Consider the following 27,286-nt stretch of genomic DNA (forward strand, 5'->3'; position numbering starts at 1 on the left):
CATTGAAGAAAAAGCACCTTAAGAAATTAATGTATTGGCCGGGCGCGGTGACTCAAGCCTGTAATCCCAGCACTTTGGGAGGCTGAGACGGGCGGATCACGAGGTCAGGAGATCGACCATCCGGCTAACACGGTGAAACCCCGTCTCTACTAAAAAATAAAAAAAAAAAAAAAAAAAAAAAAAAACAAAAAAAAAAAAAAAAAAAAAAAAAACTAGCCAGGCGAGGTGGCGGGCGCCTGTAGTCCCAGCTACTCGGGAGGCTGAGGCAGGAGAATGGCGTAAACCCGGGAGGAGGAGCTTGCAGTGAGCTGAGATCCCGCCACGGCATTCCAGCCTGGGTGATAGAGCAAGACTCCGTCTCAAAAAAAAAAAAAAAAAAAAAAAAAAAAAAAAAAAGAAATCAATGTATTAACTTACTAATATCTTAATAATAGTGAATAAAACATATTTGTAGCTGAAGAGTTTACAAGGTATTTTCTAACCTGTGAATTTGTTAGAGTAGATTTTAACATTGCAGGAATTATTACATAGTAAAGATTGAAAGCTTTTATGTCTGAAATGCCTCAATTCAAAGCTTGGATTTACCATAACTGATAGTGTGACTTGAACAAGATATTTTACCAAGTTTATTTTTTCACTTGTAAAATTCAGAACATTGAAATGATAAAACACAAATAAAGCACCTGGCACATAAAGAGTTAGTTCTTTTCATCTCACCCCACATTCTTATAGCAGAGTGAATATGGCAGAACAAGAACACGAGTCATAAATTAACACTATTCATTCTTTTTTTATGCCTAATATATGGAAACATAATTACCATTAATATTTATATTGGCCTTTTATTCTCTGACTTGTCCAATTACCCAGGAGCTTTCTAGGAGCTTTGACATTGTTTCCTTGGCGTTTCTGTGTAGACCAGGATTTCTCAACCTCAGACCTGCTTCCATTTTGGGCCAGATCATTCTTTGTCCAGGGGGGAGAATTGACTGTGTTATGTGCATTGTAAAATGTGAGGCAGCATCCTTGGCCTCTACTCACTAAAAGTCAGTATCATATCCCCCTTCCCCACTGCCCCACCTCTCAAATTGTGACAACCAAAAACGTCTCTGGAGGATGCCCCTTGTAGAGCAAAATCTCTCTGGCTGAAAATCGCTGATATACACAGTAATAGGGTTTGCAAAGTGAGATACTTGTTCTTGTTCTTCTTCATTTCCATCTGTATGCCTTTTATTTCTTTTTCTTTCCTCGTTGAGCTAGCTAACATGTCCTGCATGATGCTGAATTGGAGTGATGAGAGGAGACATCCTTGCCTTGTACCTGATCTTACAGCAAAAGCATTTGGTCTTTTACCATTAAGTGTGTTAGCTGTGTATGTCCTTCATCAGATTAAGAAAATTACCACCTCTTCCTAGTTAGGTGAGAATTTTTATGAGGAATGGATGTTGTGTTTTTCTCTATTTTTTTTTGTATCTATTGATGTGATTGTGTTTTTTCCATCATTTTGATAATATGCTGGATTATTTTGATTTTTGATGTTGAAACAGCCTTGCATTCTCCAGAAAAATCTGACTTGGCTGTCACGTATTGTCCTTTTTACACACTGCTGGGTTTGATTTGCTAATATTCTTTTGAGAATCTTTGTGTCTATATTCAGAAGGGATACGTGTTGATTTATTTTCTTGTAATGTTTTTATCTGGTTTTGGTGTCAGAGTAATGCAGGTTCATAAAGTGAGATGAGAAGCAATCACTCCTATTTTATGGATGAGACAGTATAAAATTGGAGTTATATCTTAAATGTTTACTGGAATTTGTGAGTAAAACGATTTAGACATGGGATTCTCTTTTTTGGAAGATTTTGTTTTATTTTTGTCTTTTTGCCATTTTGAATGTCTTTTAATATTTAAAAAAGATAATATTTTCAAATATATGTTATTTTTAAATAAACAGACTTTATAGAAGAGTTTTAGATTTACAGAAAAATCAAGCCAAAAAATTAAATTGTTGTAGACTTTGAGAAAAATTAAGAAAAATACTACAGAGTTCCTGTATACCTGCTCCCTCCCAGCTTCTCCTATCAACATCTTGTATTACTGTGATACACTTTTACAGTTAATGAACCAATATTGTTACAATGTTGTTAACTAAAGTCCATAGTTTACATTAAGTTTCACTCTTTATTTTGTGCATCCTATGGATTGTGACAAATGCATAATGTTAGGTATTCCCATTACAGTATTATACAGAATAGAATCATCACCCTAAAAAATCCCCTGTGTTTTACATACCAATCCCTTTCTCTCTCCTAACCCCTGGCAACCACTGATCCTTTTACTATTTGATATGTTACGGAATGTCTTAGAGTTGAAATCATACCACATATAGCCTTTTCATTATATATATATATATATGTTTTTATTTATTTTTTATTTTTTGAGATGGAGTCTCGTTCTGTCACCCAGGCTAGAGTGCAGTGGTGCAACCTTGGATCACTGAAACCTCCGCCTCCCAGGTTCAAGAGATTCTCCTGCCTCAGTCTCCCAAGTAGCTGGGATTACAGGTGTGCCACCACGCTGGCTAATTTTTGTATTTTTAGTAGAGAGGGGTTTCTCCCTGTTGGCCAGGGTAGTCTAGAACTCCTGACCTCAAGTGATCCACCTGCCTCGCCTCCCAAAGGGCTGGGATTATAGGTGTGAGCCACCGCACCTGGCCAGTGGATAGCCTTTTCAGATTGACTTCTTTCACTTAGCAATGTGCATTTTGTGTTCCTCCATGTCTTTTGGTGGCTTGATTGTTCATTTCTTTTTATCACTGAATAATATTCCATTGTATGTATGCAACTAAGTTTATTGATGTAGTTAGCTATCAAAGGGCATCTTGGTTGCTTCCAGTTTTCAGCCATTATGAAGAAAATTGCTGTAGGTGTTCATATGTAGGTTTTTGTGTGGATGTATGTTTTCAATTTAATTGGGTAAATATCTAGGAGCATGAGTATAGGATCATGCTGTAAAATTATGCGTAGTTTGTAAGAAACTGCCAAAATGTCTTCCAAAGCAGCTGTATCACTTTCCATTTTTATTAGAAATGAATCAGAGTTCCTGTTGCTCTACAACCGTGCCAGGATTTGGTATTGTCAGTTTTTGGGAGTTTAGTTACATTAATGGGTAAATAATATTACCTTACTGACGTCCTTGTTTACAATTCCCTAATGACATATTATGCACAGCTTCTTTTCATGTGCTTACTAATCATCTCAGTATCTTCTTTGATGATGTGTTGTCTCTTTAAAATTTTTGCCCATTTCTTCATTGAGTTGTTTGTTTTTCTCATTGTTGAGTAGAAAGTGTTTTTGTTTATTTTGAATACAAGTCTTTTATCATATATGTGGTTTGCAAATATTTTCTCCAAGTTTTTTGTTCTGTGGTTTCTTAAAAGTGTCTTTCACAGAAAAGTTTTTATTTTTAATATAATCCAGCTTATTAGTTATTTCTTTCTGGATTGTGGTTTTAGTGTTGTATCTAAAAACTCATTGCTAACCACAAGGTCACCTAGATTTTCTTCTGTGTTATTCTCTAGAAAGTTTATAGTTTTGTGTTTTACATTTAGGTCTATCATCCATTTTGAGTTATTTTTATGAATAGTATAAGGTCTGTGTCTAGATTTATTGTTTTGAGAGGGTATTTCTAACTACTTCAGCACCATTTGTTGACAAGACTGTCCTTCCTCCATTGTATTGCCTTTGCAACTTTGTCACGAATCAATTGACTATATTTGTGTGGGTCTTTTTCTGGACTCTCTACTCTGTTCCATTAATGGATGTGGCTAGGTCAGGTAGTATCAGTTCTCTAACTTTGTTCTTCTCCTTCAATACTGTGTCACATCTTTGGCCTTTTCATATAAACTGGAGAATCAGTTTGTCAATTTCCACATCCACAAAATAACTTGCTCAGTTTTTGGTTGGGATTGTGTTTAATCTACAGATCAAGTTGGAAAAAACTGACATCTTAATATTAAGTCTTATTATCTATGAATATGGAATATCTCTCCATTTATTTAGATCTTTGATTTTTTTCACCAGAGTTTTGTAGTTTTCTTCATTTAGATTCTTTGCGTATTTTGATAGATTTTTACCCACGTATTTTCTTTTTTAGTGCTAGTATAGATTGTTTCGTTTTAAATTTCAAATTCCAATTGTTCGTTTCTGGTATATAGAAATAAATTGACTTTTATGCATTAATTATAACCTGAACTCTTGCTATAATATTCTCTTATCAGTGCCTGAAGTTTTGTGTTGTTGTTGTTGTTGGCAATGATGATGATGATTCTTTGGGATTTTCTGCAGAGACTGTCATGCCCTCTGTGAAGAACAACAATAGTTTTGTTTCCTCATTCTGAATCAGTATACCTTTTATTTCCTTTTCTTGTGTTATTTCTTTAGCTAAGATTTCCAGTATGAATTTGAAGAGGAGTAGTGAGAGGCAGCAGCTTTGCTTTTTTTTCCCGATCTTAGAGGCAAAGCTTCTAGTTTCTCTCCATTAAGGACAGTGTTAACTGTAGGATTTTTGAAGATGTTCTCTAGTAAGTTGAGAAAGTTTCCCTTTATTCCTCCTCTGGTAAGAATTTTTTATCATGAATTGGTATTAAATTTGTCATACGATTTTTCTGTATCTACTAATATAATCATATGACTTTTCTTCTTTAACCTGTTAGTGGAGATTATGTTAATTGATTTTCAAATGTTGAACCACCCTGGCGTACTTGGAATAAATCCAGCTTGGTCATGGTTTGTAACTTTTTTATACATTGTTAAATTTGAATGGTTAATATTTTGTTAAGGATTTTTGCGCCTATGTTCATGAGAGCTATTGATCTGTAGTTTTTCTTTCTTGTAATATCTTTTTGAATATTATGGTAAGGCTGGCCTCATGGAATGAGTTAGAAAGTGTTCCCTCTGCTTCTATTTTCTGGAAAAAATAAATAAATTGTTTCCAGATAATTGGTGTCATTTATTCCTTAAACGTTTTGTAGAATTCACTAGTGATATAATCTGGTCCCGGTGCTGTATTTTTCAGAATGTTATTAAGGATTATTTCAATTTATCTAATAGATATAGGGATAATCATATTACCTAGCTCTCATTGTGTGAGTTTTGGTATTTAATATTTAGCGTATTTCAAGGAATGGGTCAATTTATCTGAATTATCAAATTTGTGAGCACAAAGTTGTATTGCAGAGAAAGAGTCTGCTGTAAGCTTGGTTTTTGTTCCTTTGTGGATAATTCAGTTTTTGTTCTTGGTAGTTGTGGCTTGATTTATTTAGATACTTGCAAAATATTTTCCCTTTATTTTTGCTCAATTGTTTTTCAAAATTATATAGATATCTAAGAATGAACTGATGTTTACACATTTATTTAACTATTAAGCACCTTACTTAGAAATTTACCTGTGATTGATGAGAAGTAAGGTATCAAGGTGTGGGCCAGGTGCTGTGGTTCACTCCTGTAGTACCACCACCTTGGGAGGCCAGGCAGCCGGATTGCTTGAGCCCAGGAGATCAAGACCAGCCTGGGCAAGATGGTGAAACCTCATCTCTACTAAAAATAGAAAACATAGCCAGGCGTGGTGGCCCATGCCTGTGGTCCCAGCTGCTGGGGAGGCTGAGGCAGGAGAATCACTTGAACCTGGGAGGTGGAGGTTGCAGTGAGCTGAGATAGTGCTACTGCACTCTAGCCTGGGCGACAGAGTGAGATCCTGTCAAGAAAAAGAAAAGAAATAAAGGAAGGAAGGAAGGAAGGAAGGAAGGAAGGAAGGAAGGAAGGAAGGAAGGAAAGGAGGGAGGGAGGGAGGAGAGAAGGAGGGAGGGAGGGAGGAGAGAAGGAGGGAGGGAGGGAGGGAAAGGAGGGAGGGAGGAAAAAGAAAGAAAAAGAAAGGAAAGAAGGAAGAAAGAAAAAGAAAGAAAGAAGACAGAAAGAGAGAGAAAGAAAGAGAAAGAAAGAAAGAAAGAAAAGAAAGAAAGAAAGAAAGAAAGAAAGAAAGAAAGAAAGAAAGAAAGAAGTCAACAAGGTGTTTAAGGCTTTGAAGTATGATTTTTTATGCATCAGGTTATTCCATGAAACTTCTATGCAATTGCTAGAAGCCTTTATCTAGAACCAGGAATTCTGTATGTGTTCATACCTGTCACCAAATACTGCATTAGGAAGTGTTACTGGAATGCTTGAAAGGATGTTTGAAAATTCTCGTGGGCATAGTGCAAGCAAAATAAAATATTTATTATTATATTCATCATGGAATTTAGAGTGAAACAATCCTCTAGTGGTGAGTTCAAAGAAACTCAATGCTGTCTTGCAAATAAAGCATACTCACCAATATTTTTTCCATTTATCCGTTGGATGGTGAGGACCCTCTCTACACCTGGTTTATAACTTGTCTGTGATCACTTAACTGAGAGAGTGCAAATTAGGGAAGGCAATCACCAGGATTCTCAAGGGTCGACAATCGACCTACTCTCCCATTAAATCTACTTTCTTTAGCTTTATGCAGATTTACCTTCCCTGAATATTTTTCCTCAGCTTTTATCATGAGTCATTTCAAGAAGCTATTAATATTATATGGCAATTGCTTGGGGATTGGTTGTCACTTTTTAAACTGTGGTCATCAGGTATCTTCCTTTCAGAAATCTTTTTACAAAATTAGTAATTAAAAAAAACTTCAGTATCTTCTAAGAATTAATATGATTTCACCTTTTCAAATTTCAAGAGCTATATATCCTGTGTTTTCTTTTTTTTCTGTGAGGCTGTTCTGAAGCAAATTGTTGCTTAAACTGTATTAACATGCATGGCACTTTGTTTTATTCTTTCTTTACAATTGTTTGCTTAGTTCTAGTTTATTCACTTTATTTCCTGTTTTTTGGCCTCAATAAGGAGCTTAAGGCTGTTTGAGATCTGAGTCAATATTTGTGCTTTTGACTTATCCTTCTTTGTCACAAGATGACCCGCACAGCTCCAAACATCATGTCCCTCAAACATTCAAAAGCAGGAAGCAGAAGGTGGTGTAGGACAGAGGTTCTCCCTGAGTGCCTCTCTCAGAAGACTCCCCAGTGTATTTCCTATAAATATCATTGACCATAGCTGGATCACACTGCCACACTATCTGTAAGGAAGGATGGAGGTATGAGTATTGGATTTTCTAGGCTGCTGTAGTGGGAAGCAGGCAAGAGAGAAGAAGGTTGAGATATACTTTCAGGTATTCAATCAACTTGTTTCTCCCCAAATGGGACAAATCAAATCATGGTAATTGAACATAAAAAGTATTTATAATGACTTCCATAATTGTGTTAGTTGATTATTTAGGTTACTATCTACACACACACACACACACACACAAACACTCATATTCACATGCATACACCCAAGAAAAAGATTTAATGAGATACCTATGTGTGTGTGTGTGTGTGTTGTATATGTGTATGTGTATTTATGCATGATTCCTATGCAATGAAAAATTGGAAATGCATCATAATGAGATGTTAAGAGACACTGTTCACCTTAAATTAAAACCTAAGAAGCTATTTCTGCAAATTTTCAAAATTTTGTATGAGAATAAAGTGCATTGTATGCCCTCATGATAGTATATTATGTATTGTGTACATAACCAGTAATCTACCAGTTTAAAACTTATTATGTGACTGTTTTTATTTAGATGATGTTTTGCGTACTATTAGAGATGAAGACTTCAAAATACTGGAGCAAAGGCAACTAGTATTATCGGAAAAAGAAGCACAAGCACTGTGCAAGGAATATGAAAATGAAGACTATTTTAATAAACTTATAGAAAACATGACCAGGTAGAATTCAAGATTTAGAAAACTCAGTCTGATTTATTTTTGAATCATGTAAACTTTCTCCTAAGTCTGGTTTCTATTTAAGCTGCCAAACTCCTCAAGTCTGTAAACACGTTCTGAGTTTACTTCTCTACCAGTCCTGCTCCCATCCCAATCCTCTGCTCACCTTCTCTAGTCTTCCAGGAATGTTACTGGAATAGTAGGAAGGTCTCAGAGGAAGTTAATGGAGTCCTGTTGAGTTGAACACTAGAAGTCCAGGGTGTACAACACTATCAAGTTTAAGCAGAGAACTGACTGACTCTCAAGAGCTTTTGTAATCTTGTAGTTAACTAGTTCTGGAAAGAATGAGTTGCTAGAAATGTGCTAGAAGAATAACTGAAATCGCAATTGAAGCAGAAATCCTGCAAGGGCATGTAAACCAGCAGGACCATGGGAATAATTAAAGAAACATCTACAAGAATCATGGCCCTCCCCTTCCCTTCCTTTCTCTGCTTCTATTTTAAAGATATGCTCTTGAAAATTTATCAGTGGAAACTAATTTCAGACCTCTGTTAAAAGATTATTTTACATGTTACATGTTTTTGATCTATTTAACAACATGCATTTGTATTGCCTACACATAATTAATTACTGAGCTACAATTCTTATTACCTCTTCTTTGTTTCCTTTTCTAATAGTGGTCCATCTCTAGCCCTTGTTTTATTGAGAGACAATGGCTTGCAATACTGGAAACAATTACTGGGACCAAAAACTGTGGAAGAAGCTATTGAATATTTTCCAGAGAGGTAGGATTCATACCATGGGTCCCTATCTGTTTTCATGGGCTCCACTTTAAACACCTTTTTAGATGTAGAGTATTGGAACCACAGCTCTAGTCCAAGGGAGCTTCTCAGGAAAGCTACCTTTCCTGGTGAAGGAGTGGACTGCTTATGACGGGAGGTCCAGCCCTGTGCCAGGCTGAGGATGGCCAAGGATTTGCAAGAGACCGTTGTGAGATGCTAGGCTTGGGGCCGGGAGCTAAGAGGTGTATATTTCAGTCAACAGGTCATCTCTTGGGAGAAATATCCACCCTACCCACTATTTAGGAGAAATTCCTTTGGGAAGGTTGTGGTGGCAGCTATAGCTTCTTTAACTGATCATGAGTTTTAAGACAATGATGATTAATTGAATATGTACTCTACAATTTAGTGGGAACATTTATTGACTTAGCTTATTGATTAATCTTAGAAATCAGCTAAACTTTGTAATCAACTTGAACCCTGGCATATTACCTGGCATATAGGGGAAACTCTTTCTGTATTTTCTGAGCTTACCTGCTAGGCTTAATATCATCTGCAGGATAGAAATAGTATCTCATGCATCTCCATATTTGGCACGAAGCTGATGGAAGCAAATTGAATTTCAATTCTCTTGAATTCTTTGTCCTGATTTTAGGGTAGGATTCAGTTCAAAGAAAGAAAGGACTCCCCTCATACCCCCTTCAAGTGTGTAAGAATATAGATGTTCTTTAAGGCACTGCAAACCTGACATACATGTTGACACAGTAAATAGCAATAGTTATGAAGCCTCACTTACATGAAAGCTGAAGTGCTTTCTTTTGGGTAGGATATACTTAAATTTGGCTTGTGTTGCATGAACATGTATTGCCCCTTATTTAGCCCTACTCAGTTATGTCTTTGCTTATGTGCCAATGATTGTGAAGGATAATAAGCATAGAACCTCTGCAGGTGGTGTGAGCAGAGTGCCATGGAATCATTTAATAAAATGTGGCATAGAGTGCAATGCATGCTACCAGAGAGAAGGATTGCTATCAACACAAGGCCTGTGTCTGTAGGCACACTGGTCTAGACACTATGGCACCAAGTGTGGAGGCTCTCAGTTACTGCCCCATCTCCACCCCACTATCATACTGAAAATTGCCACAAATTCACAATTAATCTTCATCTTTCTTTCCAATTGATCCCCACTTTTCCACTTCCCTTGGCTCCACCCAGCACTTACAGTTGCTTTAGGAATAACTCTTTCAATGGAACTTCACCCTTTTCCTGTACCTGAATATTAGATGCTATGCTGGCGTTGTTTTACCCAAAATACGATAATTTGCATAGAAGAGAAGCACAGCAACCCCTCATTGTTACCCATTACTCCCTCTATCCCTCTATTCCTCCCCTGACATTTTCCAATAATCATGTTTGACAGCGTAACAGGGGATGGGAGAATGCTCTGCATTGAGTAGAGTAAGTGCTCGGGATGGCTCTGGCTGTTTCATTCAATCGTTGTGCAAATCCCTCATCCTTGGCAATCACAGAGTCCAAGGGATTAGGGCTGAAAGTATCTCCAAATCGGAGGTGTGGGAACAGCCAAGGGCAGAATGGAAACGTCAAGGTGATAAGGCAAAAAAAAAAAAAAAAAAAAAGCAAAAACAAACAAACAAAATCCTGAATGAGTCACTGAGACCAGAGAGGAAAGAAGAGGATCTGGAAGCTGGGGACAGAAAACCAAGTTTCCTGTGATATGAAGAATCCACATTGGTGTTAGCAGGAAGGAACATTATTCACCATAGCTGGAATTTGTTGGGTTGACTGCCCTGGACCGTTTAAAGGGAAAAAGGTGAAATGGGCAGTGAGCATCATTTGCTACTAAAATATGCATAGATAAATAGAAAGACAGATAAAAAGGACCACTGGGAAAAAAAACCAAGGAGCAACAACTGATTCAGAAGATACATACTTATTTATAGGAAAGAAAGCATAACAATAAACTGTCTAATCTAATGTGGTTGGTCTGGTATTATCAACTTCACTCTCGCCTCTTCCCACAAAGCTGTCTGTCTACTTCTCTTTTATTGCTGTTGTTGCTCACCTGGGGGGTTCCCTTACAGTATCTTCTGGATTTATTGTTTATAATTTTGTATCTTTGGTCTAGAGTCAAATGCCATGTAATGCTTGATAATATGAAGAATTATCACATGGTGAAAGAAAATTTATTTAGAGTTCAATACACGCACCATATATTTCAAAGGCATCATCTGATTGCATCTGCAAAATCACCTTCTGAAACAGGTTTTATTGTCATATTTATATTTGGGACAACTAAAGAACAGGGAAGTTAAGCAGCTCCCTAATATCACATAGCTAGCAAATAGTGCAACAAGGATTCTACCCTCTGAGCTTTTTCACTGCTCAGGGCATCTGTATCAGTCTGTTTTCATGCTACTATGAAGAAATACCCGAGATTCGGTAGTATAAAGAAAAGAGGTTTAATTGACTCACAGTTCTGCATGGCTGGGGAAGCCTTAGGAAACTTATAATCATGGCGGAAGGCACCTCTTCACGGGGTGACAGGAGAGAGAATGAGTACCAGCAGGGGAAATACCAGGTGTTTGTAAAACCATCAGATCTCCTGAGAACTCAGTCACTAGCACGAGAACAGCGTGGGGAAAACTGCCCCATGATTCAATTAGCTCCCACTAGGTCCCGCCAATGACATGTGGGGATTTGGGGGATTACAATTCAACATAAGAATTGGATGGGAACACAGCAAAACCATATCAGTATTCATTGCTCTTTTATAGTTATCTGTCAATATTCATTGTCATGATGATTTAAATGATCACATCCTTTCTTCTTAATGACCATTACCTCCTTGAAAAGAAGTAGCATGCCCTAAGTCACCATGTACTCACTTCCTTTTGCACAGTGTCAAGATCTGGAATGATTTGCTGTTATTTGATAACTTTTGAACAACTTAGATAAATTGTGTTATATTATTCTGTTCTGTTCCAATAGCTTTTAAATCTGATTTCTTTTTCAAAGTTTATGTGCACAATTTGCGATGGACAGTTTGCCGGTCAACCAGTTGTATGGCAGTGATTCATTAAAAACCGCTGAAAGGGAAATACAGCATTTCTTTCCTCTTCAAAGCACTTTAGGCTTGATTAAACCTCATGCAACAAGTGAACAAATAGGTAAATATTTAAGAATAAAAGTCAATGTATACATTTTCTCCAAATTTTGTGAACACTTAAAAAATTTATAAGCAGAAAAGCAAAACAGGAGACAGAAAATTCAAAAAAGTTGCGATGAATACGTATATCCTTCATTTAGATTCAACAATTAACTTTGTCATATTTTCTTTTGCTATCTCTCTCACCTCTCCCTCCCTCATCCTTCTCCTTGTCTTTCTCTTAATCAGAAATAGTATTGAATTTTGCTGAAGTCCTTTTCAGAATTTATGAAAATGATGAGTTATTTTTTCCATGGATATATTGATATGGAATATCATGTTAATGATATTTCAAATATTGAACTATATCCTTCCATTCCTATATAGGTGTTGCTTAGTTATGATGCATTTTTAGATATACTTTTGGATACTATTTGCTTATATTTCACTTGTTTTTTTTTTGTATTGAGACTTGAAAGTGAGCTTGATCTCTGCTTTCCATTTTTTTGGTTTGATATCTATCAGGTTTAGAAATCAATGGAATACTTCATAAGGAATGTGAACATGTTTTTCAGTGCTCCAAAAGAGTGTAAGCAGCACTGAGATTGGTATTTGGAGGTGTGGCAAAATTTTCCTGCAAAAAATCTGGGCCTGTTTTGTTTTGTGGGATAAATATTTGATCACTTTCTCTGTTTCTTTTATGGAAATTGCTGTATTTAAGCTTTCTATCACCCTTTGAGTAAATATAGTTAAATTACATTTTCCTAGGAAGTTATCTATTCCAGCTATGTAATTTGTAAAGTAATTTCTTATCATTATTATATTTCCTCCATTTCAGTGATTATTTCTACTTTACCATTTTGTATTTTGCTCTCTTTCAAACAATAAAAATTTAATTTATTCATGAGTTCTATGTTTTTCTCTTTTCTAACTACTATTTTTGGTTTTATCTTCATGATTTTCTTCCTTCTATTCCCTAGTTGTTTTTTCTTATGTTCTTCTTCTAGCTTTTTGAGTTGAATATTAAATTTATTTATTTTCAACTTTTAATTTTTATTGATAATAATTTTTAAAGTTATACATTTTCATTTGATTACTGCTTTAATTATAGCCCACGGGTTCTAATGCATAGTGTTTTCATTATCTTTATTGATTATTGATAATTAATTATTGAAATTTTATAATTTTGGTTTATATTTTCCCTTGGGCCTTAGAGTTATTCAACAAATAAATTTATTTTAAAGAGATTTTTTTTTAATTCTGGTAGAAGAAAAAGCTTGCATTTTTTTGAAATTATCATGATATTGTTGAACTACCATATGGCAAACTTTTGTGAAGATTCTATGTGTATGAGTAGAAAAAATATTATCACCGGTATCATGGTGAAAAGTTTAAATATAAGATAAAACCAGCCTTACCATTTGATTCATCTTGATTTACTTTTTTTCCCAACTTGATCTGTCTTGAATTTGCAGGATCTGTCAGAAACTAGAGGTGTGAGTCACCTGTTTTCAGTATATTGTTGGCTGTATTTCCTGTATTTTCTGATTAATAATGGTGGTGGCCATGTTATTTGATACCTAGATATTTAAAACTATTCATGGTAAATTTAGTTTTTAGCATTAAACAAAGCTCTTATTTGCTTCATTTAATGCGTTGCGGCCTGAATTCTGTATTGTTTGCTATCAAGACCACACGCCCTGCTTTCTTATCATTTGCATTTGCCTTATACATTTTTGCCTATTTATTTATTTTTAACCTTTTTGAATCACTTTTTTTAAGGCTTGTCTCACACATAAAATCCATAAAGATGGATTTGTATTCATGACTTTCTCTCAAAATATATGTTAAACAGCCAAATTTACTGTAATAAAACAGTACACAACCCATGTATTTTTAATTTTTTAAATTGAAACATAATTGTCCATATTCATGGGGTACCTTATGATGTTTTGATACATGTACATATTGTGTAATAATCAAATCAGGGTATGTAGCATACCCATTGCCTCACAACTTTATCATTTCTTTGTGGTGAGAACATTCAAAATCTCCTCTTCTACCAATTTGAAATATGCAATGCAATATTATTAACTATAGTTACCCTACTATGCAGTAGAACACCAGAACTTGTACCCATAGACTGATCTCTCCCAACTTCTCCCTCCCCCATACCCTCCCCACTTCTAGAAAGCACCATTCTGCTCTCTACTTCTAGGAGATGAACTTCTTTAGGTTCCACATATGAGTGAGATTATGCAGTATATGTCTTTTCTGTGCCTTGCTTATTTCACTTAAGATAATGCCCTCTAGGTTCTTCGATGTTACCACAAATGACAGGATTTCATTACTTTTTATAGCTGAATAATATTCCATTATGTATATATATCACACTTTTGTCATCCATTCATCCATCAATGAACACTTAGGTTAGTTCCAAATCTTGGCTATTGTGGATAATGCTGCAGTAAACATGTGAGTACAGACATTTCTTCAATGTACTGATTTTATTTCCTTTGGATATATACCCATAGTGGCATTGCTGGATCATATATGGTAGTTCTGTTTTTAATTTTTTAAGAGATGTTGAGCCTTTTTTCATATATGTGTTAGTCATTGTATGTCCAACAGATTTCTTCTGAGAAATGTCCATTCAGGTTTTCACCCATTTTTAAATCAGAATCCTTTTTTCTGGCTTTTGTTGGTTTGCTATTGAGTTGAGTTCCTTATATATGCTGTATATTAACCCTTTGTCAGATGCATAGCTTGAAAATATTTTTTTGAATTCTGTAGGTTGTATCTTCACTCTGTTGATTTTTTTCTTCACTAGGTAGAATTTAGTTTGATATAATACCATTTGTCTGGTTTTGCTTTTGTTGCCTGTGCTTTTGAGGTCTTATAAAAAAAAATCACTGCCAAGACCGATGCTATGAAGCATTTCACCTATATTTTCTTCTAGTAGTTTTATTGTTTTAGGTCTTACAGGGAAAAAAAATTTAGTAGGTGAGATAAATTCACATAATATGTTTATTTTATGTTAATAATATGTTTAGTTTCAAACATCTTATTATTTTAAGTTATATTTACATGTTATTTTTTCATTTACTGATGTTCTTCTCTGTGTGGTCTTTTACATTTTCTTTTGCGGTTGAGAAATTTATTTGTTCTGGAAGCTATTTTTATTGTAATATCTACCAGGATTGTCCAAGGGAAAGAATATAGTCATGGGTTCTCAGTTTCTGTTTCTGATCGGGCCAGTAAAGCCCATTCCTCATGTTTCTTTTCTGGTTATCACTAGAGAAGGAAATAAAAAACCATGGCTTCAGGCTGCTAAAAGCCTAAAACAAAAACACAGCAACAATAAAAAATGTGGGATGGATATTTGTTTTCTCTGCTTTAAATGATATCCTTTTACCTTTGTGACAATTAGGTACTTAATCTTTCTCTTTTCTTGAGCTATTCTCCTATTTTTTGAACTTGTGTTAAATGTTAAATGTACTTTGTTAGAAAACATATTATTTACATACATGCTGGATAAAAATAATCCTAGGCTCACATTTTTTTCTTGGAGTTTCTTGACAGGGTATCTCTATTCTTGTTTCCTGCATTTCTTTCAAGAAGTGTGGTGCCATATTGACTTTTGTTTCATTGTAAGTAATATGGTGTTTTCCCAGAAGAAGGGATGAATTTTTGTTTGTTTCTCAAGGCTAGTAGTTTTACTAACATATGTCTGAGATTTGACCTCTCTTGGTTTATTTTTCCAGATACATGTTAGTCTTTTTTGCTGTCTAGATTCTTATCCTCTCTTATTTCAAGATGGTTTTCCTGCCTTATAGTTTTAAATATTAGTTCTGTTCCATGGGTCTTTTTTTTTTTTCTTTAGGGATTTCACCAACTGGAACTAACAGGGGATTCTTTTGAAGTTTCTGAGTGTTTAGATTGACTGACCCAATTTTTAGTTAAAAATATTCTCTTTTGGTAAGATGAAGTCAAATTTCTTAAATAAATGTAGTAATGTATAATATTTAATTATATATATACACAGATATGTACACACACACCCCTACATACACACACGTGTAGACATACTTATCTTTGCCTAACTTCTGTATCTATGGCTTTTCCTATTGACTTCTCTTTCTTTATTTTGCTATCCCTTACTTGGCTGTTTTTACTTCTGTTATTTATGTCCTTCTCTGTGTTTTAAGTTACAATAGACACCTAGTTTATTTCTGTTATTTTATCTTTGTCTTTCGTGAGTGCAGCTTTTATTTCACATCTACTTATTGCTTGGCCATTTCTAGTTTTGAGTTTGAAGTTCTGATTTATGATTTTTTTAATGTTCAAACTGCTTAATTCACATTAGGGTGTCGTGTTACAGTTTGGGGGGTATTTGTCATCCTTCTGCTGGCTTTCTTCCTCCCTCTCTTCCTTCTTCATTCTCTTTCTTTTATTTCTTTCTTTAGCAGGGGAAGACATTTTTTAAATAGTAATTTTTAAAGTAGTTTTAATTTTATCTTTTTTAATTGTTCAGTAAAGATTAATAAGGTTTGGGTTAGCTCATTTCATTTCTCAGGTCAGATTTTCTCTTGGTTTTGTATTAATACAATTAGGTAGTTTCTAAATAGGTAGGGCCTTTGCAGGGGGTGAATCTGTCTCACTATCTACAGTACTCTCTGTTTATCTTGAATGTTAACCTGAGCCACTTGCTGTCTTTATCTAAGAACATTACTGGGTATATACCCAAATGATTATAGATCTTGCTACTATAAAGACACATGCACATGTATGTTTATTGCGGCACTATTCACAATAGCAAAGCCTTGGAACCAACCCAAAAGTCCATCAATGATAGACTGGATTAAGAAAATGTGGCACATATACACCATGGAAGACCACGCAGCCATAAAAAAGGATGAGTTCATGTCCTTTGTAGGGACATGGATGAAGCTGGAAACCATCATTCTCAGCAAACTGTCACAAGGACAGAAAACCAAACAACACCGCATGTTCTCACTCATAGGTGGGAATTGAACAATGAGAACACTTGGACAGAGGAAGGGGAACATCACACACCAGGGCCTATTGTGGGGTGGGGGGAGTGGGGAGGGATAGCATTAAGAAATATTCCTAATGTAAATGATGAGTTAATGGGTACAGCACACCGACATGGCACATGTTTACATATATAACAAACCTGTATGTTGTGCACATGTACCCTAGAACTTAAAGTATTAAAAAAAAAAAAAAAAAAAAAAAGAACTGTAAGAGACTTTTGTTTTCCAATGTGGCTCCTTTTACCAGGAAGTATTGATTTCCAAAAACTGCATTAGTCTTCAAATACCTTGCTTGCAATGCCACAATCACCCACTCCTACACTAATTCATTCTTCATGTGCAAAGGAAATTATCATTTTAGAGCACAGATCTGAATATGTTATTGCTTAGAATGCTTTAAATGTTCCTTGTTGTTTTTAGAGGAAAGTCCAGATTTCTTCACAGGGCATAATTATTGATAATCTTTCTTCTACTTACTTGGCCAACTTCATCTCCAGTATATTTTCACCCAGTCACTTCTTCCTGCCCTCTGCACTTGGCATACGTTACTCACTCTGCCTGCAGTGTACTTTCCCTACTTGTCCACTTGGTGATCTCACCTTATTTTTTCCATGCTTAACACAAAGGTCAGTGTCTCTGTGAAGTCATCCCTGACCTCTCCAGAGAAAGTTAAATGTTTTCTCACCTGTGGTTCTGGGGACCTTATATATTACTCTATAATAATGATCACTTTCTCATGATATCTTTATAGGCCTTGCTCTCTGTTGAGACAATTAGTCTCTGAGGAAAGGTTTATGTTTTCTTCTCTTTCATTTCTGCAGTGCCTGTCTTAGGGCAGATCCTGGCCACCTCCCTTCCAGCAGGAGGAGTCCAGCCTTCTCCAGGCTGTCTGTTGGTTATAATCATATTGCCTTTAGCTCCCAGACCACTCTGTGTGTTTTTGATCCAGAGCAAAGAAGAGGCCGTTTTACCAGAAAGCTCCCAGTTTCTCCATTGGTTCACCTGTGTCTCTAGAATGTAGCCCTCAAAACTTAGGCTGCTGGTGAGATTTTGACATTTGCTTTGTTTAATTCCCTTAAGGTTTCTGATTCTTCAGGCAGAAGAGTTCAGATTGGCTTTATCCTTCAATCCATGTCTAGCAAGAAATTCCTTGGCATTTGTAGCATGAAAGTGAAAATACATCTTTATTCTTAGCATGAGAGCAGGTCCCTTCCCCTTCTACTCTTGTGGTCTACTAGGTGTTTCAGGTGGTTTCTGGAAAAGTGAACCTCAGAGACTAGAAAATCTATGTTAACATACTAAGGTTCTGAATGTCAATTTTGTGCTTTGGAATTTTAATTTAGTTTAGCAGAGTTTTGCCGTGTTAAACCACAACATGCAAGTTAAACTATCATTTTCCGTAGTTATTTCAGTCTACTTGAATATGAAGGAAAAGTGAAGCAATCTGCAATATTATCAAATATCTGTTTTTCCTAGAGAAGATTCTGAATATGAGTAAGGAGGCTGGATTTGATCTGATACAGGTGAAGAAAATGTCCCTAACTCCTGAGCAAATAGAGAACATTTATCCAAAAATAACAGGAAAAGACTTTTATAAAGATTTACTGGAAATGTTATCTGAGTAAGTTCTGATACGTAATTATTTGCATCATAAAAGTGGTAAATGTTCATTATAGAAACTTCGAAAAATGCAAAAATTAATTGAAACATTTCATCTAATCTCATTCATGAGAAGACATTCTGCGAACATTCACGGTTCATCCTTTTTCTATTTACTTACCTCTCTCCCTATCTTCCTTTCTCTCCCTCCTTTTTTCTCTCCTCGCCCCCTTGCTTCCTTCCTTCCTTCCTTCCTTCCTCCCTCCCTCCCTCCCTCCCTCCCTCCCTCCCCTCCCTCCCTTCCTTCCTTCCTTCCTTCCTTCCTTCCTTCCTTCCTTCCTTCCTTCCTTCCTTCCTTCCTTCCTTCCTTCCTTCCTTCCTTCCTTCCTTCCTTCCTTCCTTCTAGTTTCTCTAGGTCTTCGCATTAGATATATAGAGGCTGGCTCAGTTCAAACCCCTGCTTTGCCAACATACTTAATTGTTGCCTGAGTTTCCTTATCTGGGGATAATAATAGTATCTATCTAATAGGCTTGTTGGGAGGGCTACATAATTTATGTGTTGAAAGTACCTAGAACAGTGCATGACAGATATTAAACACTTGATAAATACTAGCTATGATTATTCACATCTTTTTTACATGTGTTGATACCTTGTCATGTGTTGATACCTTTTACATGTGTTGATACCTTGTCTTTATGTATCGTAATAACATAAAGATTGCGATAAGAAATACACTCCTTTACAACTTCTTTCTACATGATACATCTGTTCCTGACAACACATACTTTTATAACCACCGCATAGAAATTAAAGGCTAACAATTATTGTTTCCTTAATTCCAGGCCTTGTGATGAGCTGTACACACTTTATTTCATTTGACTCTTATAATAACAACTCTATGAAGTAGTTTTACTAGAATTTCCACTTTGATTTTGAGAGAACAGAGGCCCAGGGCTAGAAGTTGTCCACAGTCACAAAACTCATGTTTCGTTGGGTCCTGAACCCAGGGAGTCTCTGCTTTTAACTGCTGCTTTCCAAAACTATTGTTTACACAGAGTTCATAATTATGTGAACATGATTATCCATTTACTGTGAGTTAAATGTCTTTTCTATTTCATATATATTAAACATCAAAAATTTTCTATACAGTCATGCTTTGCAGTTCAATATTTCAGTCAATCATGAATTACAAGTACAGCAGTGGTCCCATAAGATTATAATGGAGCTGAAAAATTCTTTTTGCCTTAGTGACATCATGATCATTGTAATGCAATGCATTACCATTTCTGTTCATATATGTTTAGATATACAAATAACACTGTGTTACAGTTGCCTACAGTATTCAGTATAGTAACATGCTATACAGGTTTATAGCCCAGGACCCATAGGCTAAACCAGATAGCCTAGGTGTGTAAAAGGCTCTTCTATCTAGGTTTCTGTAAGTATATTCTATGATGTTTGCACTACAATGAAATAACCTAATGTCACATTTCTCAGAATGTATCTCCATTATTAAGAGGTACATGACTGTACATGTACACACACATGCACACACACACATGTGTATAAAATACGTATAAGAAATCTCTTTAATTGCACATTTTCCCTTTTTTCCGTTCTTGACCATTTGTCAATGAGTTTAGGAAGGCAGAATTTATAAAGTTAACAAAACTTAATGGAATATATGTGCTATTTAGATATAAATAGTAAGCAGAAGCCTAGGACTGCACCATGAAAGCTTAGAAAACTAACTTTTGTACTCGTTGCTGGTTGCATTTTCTGGGAAACTGGAAGAGTTTCTTATTCAGGCTATTGAATAAGGGTGAGACGAAGAAGAGAGGGCAAAGAAGCAGGATGGGGATGAGGGCAAGTCAAGATGTAGTGCAGGCCAGACAACTGCCTCTGCACAGCTAGATTGGTCTATCAGAGTTGTCCAGTATTGGCTGAGATGACCAGGCTGTTGTACGGTCATATCACTCAGTTACCTGAAGGTAGGCCATCCTGGCATTGAGGGTGGCCTGAGCAAGGTGGCTGTCTGAACTGGAGGCAATCCCTGAAGGGGTCAGAGGCTGCAGGACAACCATAAAGCAACAAGTCCTGAATCCATCACAATGTCTCTATTTACAGACCTCATACTAGAAAAATAATAAGACTTCATTGACAAATATTGTCTAGAATGAAATTACAGCACTCACCTAGCATATAAACCTATTAGAAGAGGGAGAAATGAAAAAAAGGAAGTATATGATTGCACTGATAAGGACAAAGAATAAAGAGGAGCTCCCTGACCCAGGGTGCAGTGTTCTGTCTTTAGCCTTGTTTGCAGTGTCAACAGTTTTCAGTAGGCTGGGTCTTCTGAAAGCACTGTTCTTTGCAGAGGTCCATCTATGGTCATGATTCTGACCAAGTGGAATGCTGTTGCCGAATGGAGACGATTGATGGGTCCAACAGACCCGGAAGAAGCAAAAGTACTTTCCCCTGACTCCATCCGAGCCCGGTTTGGAATAAGTAAGTTGAAAAATGTTGTCCATGGAGCATCTAATGCCTATGAAGCAAAAGAAGTTATTAATAGACTCTTTGAGAATCCTGAGGAAAACTAAAGTATATACTGTGAAGTACGTACCTGTTTAATTATTATTTTATTTTATTTGCTTGTTGCAGTGACTGAGGCTAGGACAAACCTGTCCTAAAAAGAGAAGAACTTTTCCCAAATTCCCGAATCAAACTTTATTTCCTGTGAGACACACTGTTCTATTGCATAGTAGCTGCACAGCCTCAAACCTGAGCCTAGTAGATGCTGATGACCTTGGGGATTCTGGTTGCTTGTAACCAGGGGGAGGATGCTGCATCCAGGCTGCAGGGATGGAGACAACAGGGCAAGCAACGCACCTATTGGTTCGCACACCTTGGTCTTGAGCTGTGGTGTCATCTACCATGACATTAAAAGCCTCATGCAGTCCCTCTACTCAACTCCTTTCCACTTCTCCGCTTTGAATGGCTAAAGTTTCTTTCTTTTTAGGTTTATTTGTTCTAAAAAAAAATTGCAGGTTTGTTACATAGGTATATGTGTGCCACGGTGGTTTCCTGCACCTATTGATCCATCCTCTAAGATCCTTCCCCTCGCTACCCACCCCCCAACAGGCCCTGTTATATGTTGTTCCCCTCTCTGTGTCCATGCGTTCTCAATGTTCAACTCTCACTTATGAGTGAGAACATGTAGTGTTTGGTTTTCTGTTCTGGTGTTAGTTTGCTGAGGATGGTGACTTCCAGTTTCATCCATGTCCCTGAAAAGGACATGATCCTTTGGATGGCTGCATAGTATTTCATGTACCAAATTTTCTTTATCCAGTCTATCGCTGATGGGTATTTGGGTTGGTTCCATGTCTTTGCTAGTGTAAATATTGCTGCAATAAACATACATGTGCATGTGTCTTTATAGTAGAATGATTTATATTCCTTTGGGTATATACCCAGTAATGAAATTGCTGGGTCAAATGGTGTCTCTGGTTCTAGATCCTTGAGGAATCACCACACTGTCTTCCACAATGATTGAACTAATTTACATTCCCACCAACAGTGTAAAAGTGTTACTATTTCTCCACAGCCTCACCAGCATCTATTATTCCTGACTTTTTAGTAATTACCTGAATGGCCAAAGTTTTAGTGTACAGTGTACAATGATTGTACAGTGTACAGTGATGGAAAAACCCACAGTCACCTTGGGCTGGTAGGAATATAAAATGGTGCATCTTCTGGATAATTGTTTGGCAGTTTCTTAAAAGGTTAAACATAGAATCATTATTTAACCTATCAATTATATTCTTAGGTGCATTCCCAAGAGAACTGAAAACAGGGACTCAAACATATACTTGTACAGTAATGTTTATAGAAAAATGATTCACAAGAGCCAAAAGGAAGAAATCACCCAAGTGTCCATTAACAGAACAATGAACAAAGTTTGGTATAAAGATACAATGGAATATTATTTAGCTATTAAAAGGAATAAAGTATTGATGCATACTGCAACATGGATGAATCTCAAAAAAAATTTGCTAAATGAAGTGTTAGACACAGAATAACACATATTGCATGTTACCACTTACATGAGGTACCTAGAATAGGCAATTATAGAGAGAAAAAGTAAATTATAGCTTGGGGCTGAAGGAAGGGTGAAATTGTAAGTTATTGCTTAATGGGTACAGAGTCTTTTTTAAGTTGACAAAATATTTTGGAAATTGTTTGTGGTGATGTTTGCAAACCATGTAAATGTCATTAATACCATTGATTTGTACACTTAAATGGTTGCAATGGCAAATTTAATACACACACCCCCGACATATTGCCACGATAAAAAAATAGTAACAAAAATAGTGAAATAAGGAAGAATTATTTCAGACAAGCACAAAAAGCTCTTGCAAGAGAACTCTTCAACGCCCGCCCCAAAATGATACAAAATTTAGTGTTACATTTTTAAAAGAAAATGCATGTAATCCTAACATCGAAATCTTTAATTAAAAGTAAGCCTTTATGGTGGGAGTGTAAATTAGTTCAACCATTGTGGAAGACGGTGTCCTGATTTCTCAAAGACCTGGAACCAGAAATACCATTTGACCCAGCAATCCCATTACTGGATATATACCCAAAGGAATATAAATCCTTCTATTATAGAGATACATGCACACATATATTCATGGCAGAACTATTTACAATAACAAATATATGGAATCAGTCTAAATGTCCATCAATGATAGACTGGATAAAGAAAATGAGGTATATATATGGCATGGAATACTATGCAGCCATAAAAGGGAATGAAATCATGTCTTTTGCAGGGACATGGTTGGAGTTGGAAGCCATTATCCTCAGCAAACTAATGCAGGAACAGAAAACCAAACACTGCATGTTCTCATTTATAAGTGGGAGCTGAATGATGAGAACACATGGACACGTGGGGGGAACAACACACACTAGAGCCTGTCGGTGGGGGCTGGAGGGAGAGCATCAGGAAGAATAGCTAATGGATGCTGGGCTTAACACCTAGGTGATGGGATGATCTGTGTAGCAAACTACCCTGGTACACGTTTACCTATGTAACAAACCTGCACATCCTGTAGACGTACCCTTGAACTTAAAATAAAGTTGAAGAAAAAAAAAGTAAGCCTTTAATAAAGTTCTTAAACAGATAGTAAATAAAGGAAATTGTGTTTCAAACAAAGTATAACAATAACAAAACTCCCTAAACTCTTTCTTGGGCATCTCTGACCTGAGAGTCCTGCTGAACGCCCAGCTGCTCTCCCAGGCCACCCCACAACCCCCACCTTTACACTCCAGCCTGTCCATCATGTTCAGAAGAAGCTGCACAATCAGTCCTGGGATTTTTCTCAGCCCCTTCCTATTCTCTTCTTAACCTTTGGTTCAACCAGCAATTCTTAATCCTTGAACGGGTTGGGTAGAAAGCTTACTCACAAGTTAATATTTTTAACCCTGTCACAAATGTTTGTTCATTAACTCATTGCTCTGTAAATGTTTGATGACTGCTTACTTGCTCAGTCAGACTGTCTATAGGTAAAGGTTAAGGCCCATCTCCCAGTTCTATGATTTGTGTGCAACACTTCAATATGGAAATTGGTAACTGCTGAAATATTAGTGTATAGCACTGTCATTTATTTTGTTAAGTGCATTCTTTCTTTTCCTAGAACTTTGAGAAGATAATACACAAGTTCACATCAATATGTAACCATTTGGCACAGCTTCCTGGGAGGAATAATAAGAAAAACATGCTTTGGAGGAAAACTCATCTCAAGATACAAAAATGAATGGCTATGCATAATAACAATAAAAATGTATTCCCCAAACAAATCTTAATGTTTATTTTTACCCGATCTTCCAGAAAAGATTTAAGGTATATAAATGCACACAATATACAACAAGATAATTGAGGAAGGAACATGGAATGTGGGAGAAGAAGAGAGTAGGAGAGATCAAATAAAGCCAGGAGTGGAGTTAAATACAAATGCACACTGTCTAATGTATATTTAAAATTGATCAAAGTTTTCACTCTAAATTTTCTTGCAGAAAATAAGGAAAGGATGACACGTAGATTTGTATAGTTTGCAAACTGTAGTACAGTCCAACAGTCCAGGCAGTGTACCTAACTCCCTGAGGGTAAGAAAATGCAAGAAGGGAATAAGCCAATTTTGTTTTTCTTTTTGTTTCTTTTCCTCCCTCACGATGTACTCTGAATGATGTTTTCTGCAGTGGCGTGCTCTTAAGCCCATAGCCAGAGTAATATGTGGTTCCCAGCATGTTAGCCGTGACACCCTCCTTTTCATTACACTCGGGGGAAATATTAGATTGCAAATGAGTGAGAATCATGTTGCTGAATGATTAAGTTTTCAATCTAATTTCTTAACTCTAATATTAATAAAAATAAGACGCTCACAAACTTTGATCCCTCTACATTAGAAACAGATTACTCACTGCAATACTTTCATATTCCAACATAACGTTTGAGAAGCATGCCTGTGAACTGTGTTAAATTATATAAAATCTAATTACGTACATGGGAGTTATCAGTAAGGATATTTCTCAATTTTTCTCAGAATGCATTAAAAAATAAGGCAAATCAATTATTGGCTTCCTTTAGATTGTGCAGAGAAATAAGTACAGTCAGTATCTTTACTTTCCTCACTTCCTTCACCTTCCCTGCTCCCGCAGGTTGAGTATTATTATCTGATGCTTTCAATGGCCTAATAGTATTTGGATATTCATAATGTGATTGTGCTGAGTGGCACCCTGCTATTACCTCAAGGATGATCCAGACCTTCGAATGCCTTGGGAAAAAAACGGAACAAGACAAAACTCTCTTAAAAGTGATATCATATTTCACCAGCAGATGGCAAGCTACACTCAGTTGTGTGTATATGTGACTAAAGCTGTACAAAGATTTCATACACAAGATATAGAGAAAGGCCATTTCTTTCTAACTGAAGTAGCCAGAAATCTAACAATCAATGTCTAAAGAGATCTATCCAACTACGCTTTAAGTTGAGTTCGTCTTAGTCTAGAGGGGATTGTGTTTAGTAGGTGGAACACAATAGCAAGAGGTAGGCGTGTAAGGACTGGGGTTAGCAGTACTTGGCACCTTGCACCTAGGGGAGAAAGATTTTAAAAGGCTAGAAAGTCACCAGGGCTTCTGCCAAATGGGCTGGTCTTGAATTTTGGCTGGACTTTAGGTAGTAAAAGCATGACCTGGACCACTGTGGCTAAGGCAAGTATGACCTGAAAAATCAGTGGGAAAAGTTGGAGCTTGGGGCTGAGAACTGTCAGCTGCTGAGATACCCAGGAGTGTGGGGATGTGGGTCCGAATTCAGGGACAGGCTTAGTAAGTAGGCAATGGGACATCTGTGCTGAAAGCGCCTCTATCCCATCAACCAAATACACGAGGATGACCTCACTGGCATGAGGTCAGTGTCTACATGACTTCCCCCAGACAGAACAGTCCCCATTCTCTAGTACTGGCTCAGTTATGCACCTTAACCCTAAAGCCAGAGTCTCTCTGATGTCTACACCCAGTCCATCCAGCCCAGTTCCATGACAGGACACCCAAAGCATTCTCGATTTGAGCCTAATGCTCTCCAGTACCTTCCCTGGATGCCCTGTGGAAGATGGACAGATTTTGTAAAATATGTTGTCCTCTATTTGCGGCCCTCTAGCTGGACTGTCTTGGTGCCCTTTCTGGACACTGAAAGGGATTCCTGACACTGACGCCTATCTGAACTGTGTCTGAACCTGCTCAAACATTGGAAGCTACTTTGGATGACCTCCAAAGCCAGACATTTTATGCTTTTCAAAAAACGAGAAAGATGATTCAGCAATTGCCTGCCTAATTTTTCAGCTGCTGAAATATTTCAATGACATAATAAATATTATAAATGATTAGAATTATTATTAAAATGCTAGTGAATTTTAAAAGTCCATCAGTTTGAATCAACAACATTATTTTAGATTTATTTTGGTACCATGGTGACATTTTATTCATAATGCTATCTTTTTTTTGCTTAACTTCAGTTCTTTGTTATATTATTCAAGTTCTTATAATTTTATGAGATTTAGGAATAGTCCTCTGATTATAAGCCTGCTCTGTTAGCTGAATTTAATTGTTAATAAACAATTTTACTGTTTTCCCTTTTCATAATATGTCATTAAAGTTAGCCATATTAGCCATTGTAAATTGTTCTCACTGAGATACTGCAGTTGCATGTTTTAGTTATAAAATTGTTCTCATACAAATATCACAACTAAATATATGAGACTTATGCTGTAAAGGCAAAATTACACACCATGGCTTTGTTCTTGCCATTAATTACCTCTTTAAAAATATTTTCTTACATCCCAGTAGATAGAAATTTCTCTCAGGTAGCAAAGCAAACAAATACTGTAAGATCTGTAGTGATGATCGACATAGTCTTTCTTCAATAAATTTGAAAAGAAAAAGACATGAAAAAGCACGAAGACAAAAGCCCACAGCTTAGGGATTGAATAGTGTACGGCTGCCAGTTACAGAAGTTGACAGAGACATTCTGTTGCTTGACGCTACTTTATAGATTCTGGTGGAAAAGTGTAGTGATCAAATGCTAATATTTTTATGGTTGTCATAGTGTGCTGAGCATGAGAATGTGAATCACAACCTCCAATTGCAGAGGCCATAATGATAAGGGTTCTAGCTCTGCACCCTGAAATTGACTGTCACCTTTGCAGCAAGACCACACTACCGATGGGTTGCTCTCAGTCAGTGACTGAGCACAACAGGGTACTTAGAGCTATCCCTGGGAGAAGAGGGAC

General features: G+C 36.5%; 1 protein-coding gene across 3 annotated transcripts in view; it reads left to right on the plus strand.

The window, feature by feature from the left end:
• Window positions 1-24,301, plus strand: part of NME8 (NME/NM23 family member 8) — a 53,216-nt gene extending 28,915 nt beyond the window's left edge. For all 3 annotated transcript variants that reach the window (XM_050783314.1, XM_050783315.1, XM_050783313.1), the window contains 6 exons: window positions 7,699-7,843; window positions 8,518-8,625; window positions 11,656-11,807; window positions 18,319-18,463; window positions 20,820-21,057; window positions 24,139-24,301. In XM_050783314.1, the coding sequence (XP_050639271.1) occupies window positions 7,699-7,843; window positions 8,518-8,625; window positions 11,656-11,807; window positions 18,319-18,463; window positions 20,820-21,042 (773 nt within the window). In that variant the 3' untranslated portion in view covers window positions 21,043-21,057; window positions 24,139-24,301. The remainder of the gene's footprint in view (window positions 1-7,698; window positions 7,844-8,517; window positions 8,626-11,655; window positions 11,808-18,318; window positions 18,464-20,819; window positions 21,058-24,138) is intronic.
• Window positions 24,302-27,286: the final 2,985 nt, after the last annotated feature.

This window comes from Macaca thibetana, chromosome 3, assembly GCF_024542745.1.
Source record: "Macaca thibetana thibetana isolate TM-01 chromosome 3, ASM2454274v1, whole genome shotgun sequence".
Lineage (NCBI taxonomy): Eukaryota > Metazoa > Chordata > Mammalia > Primates > Cercopithecidae > Macaca > Macaca thibetana.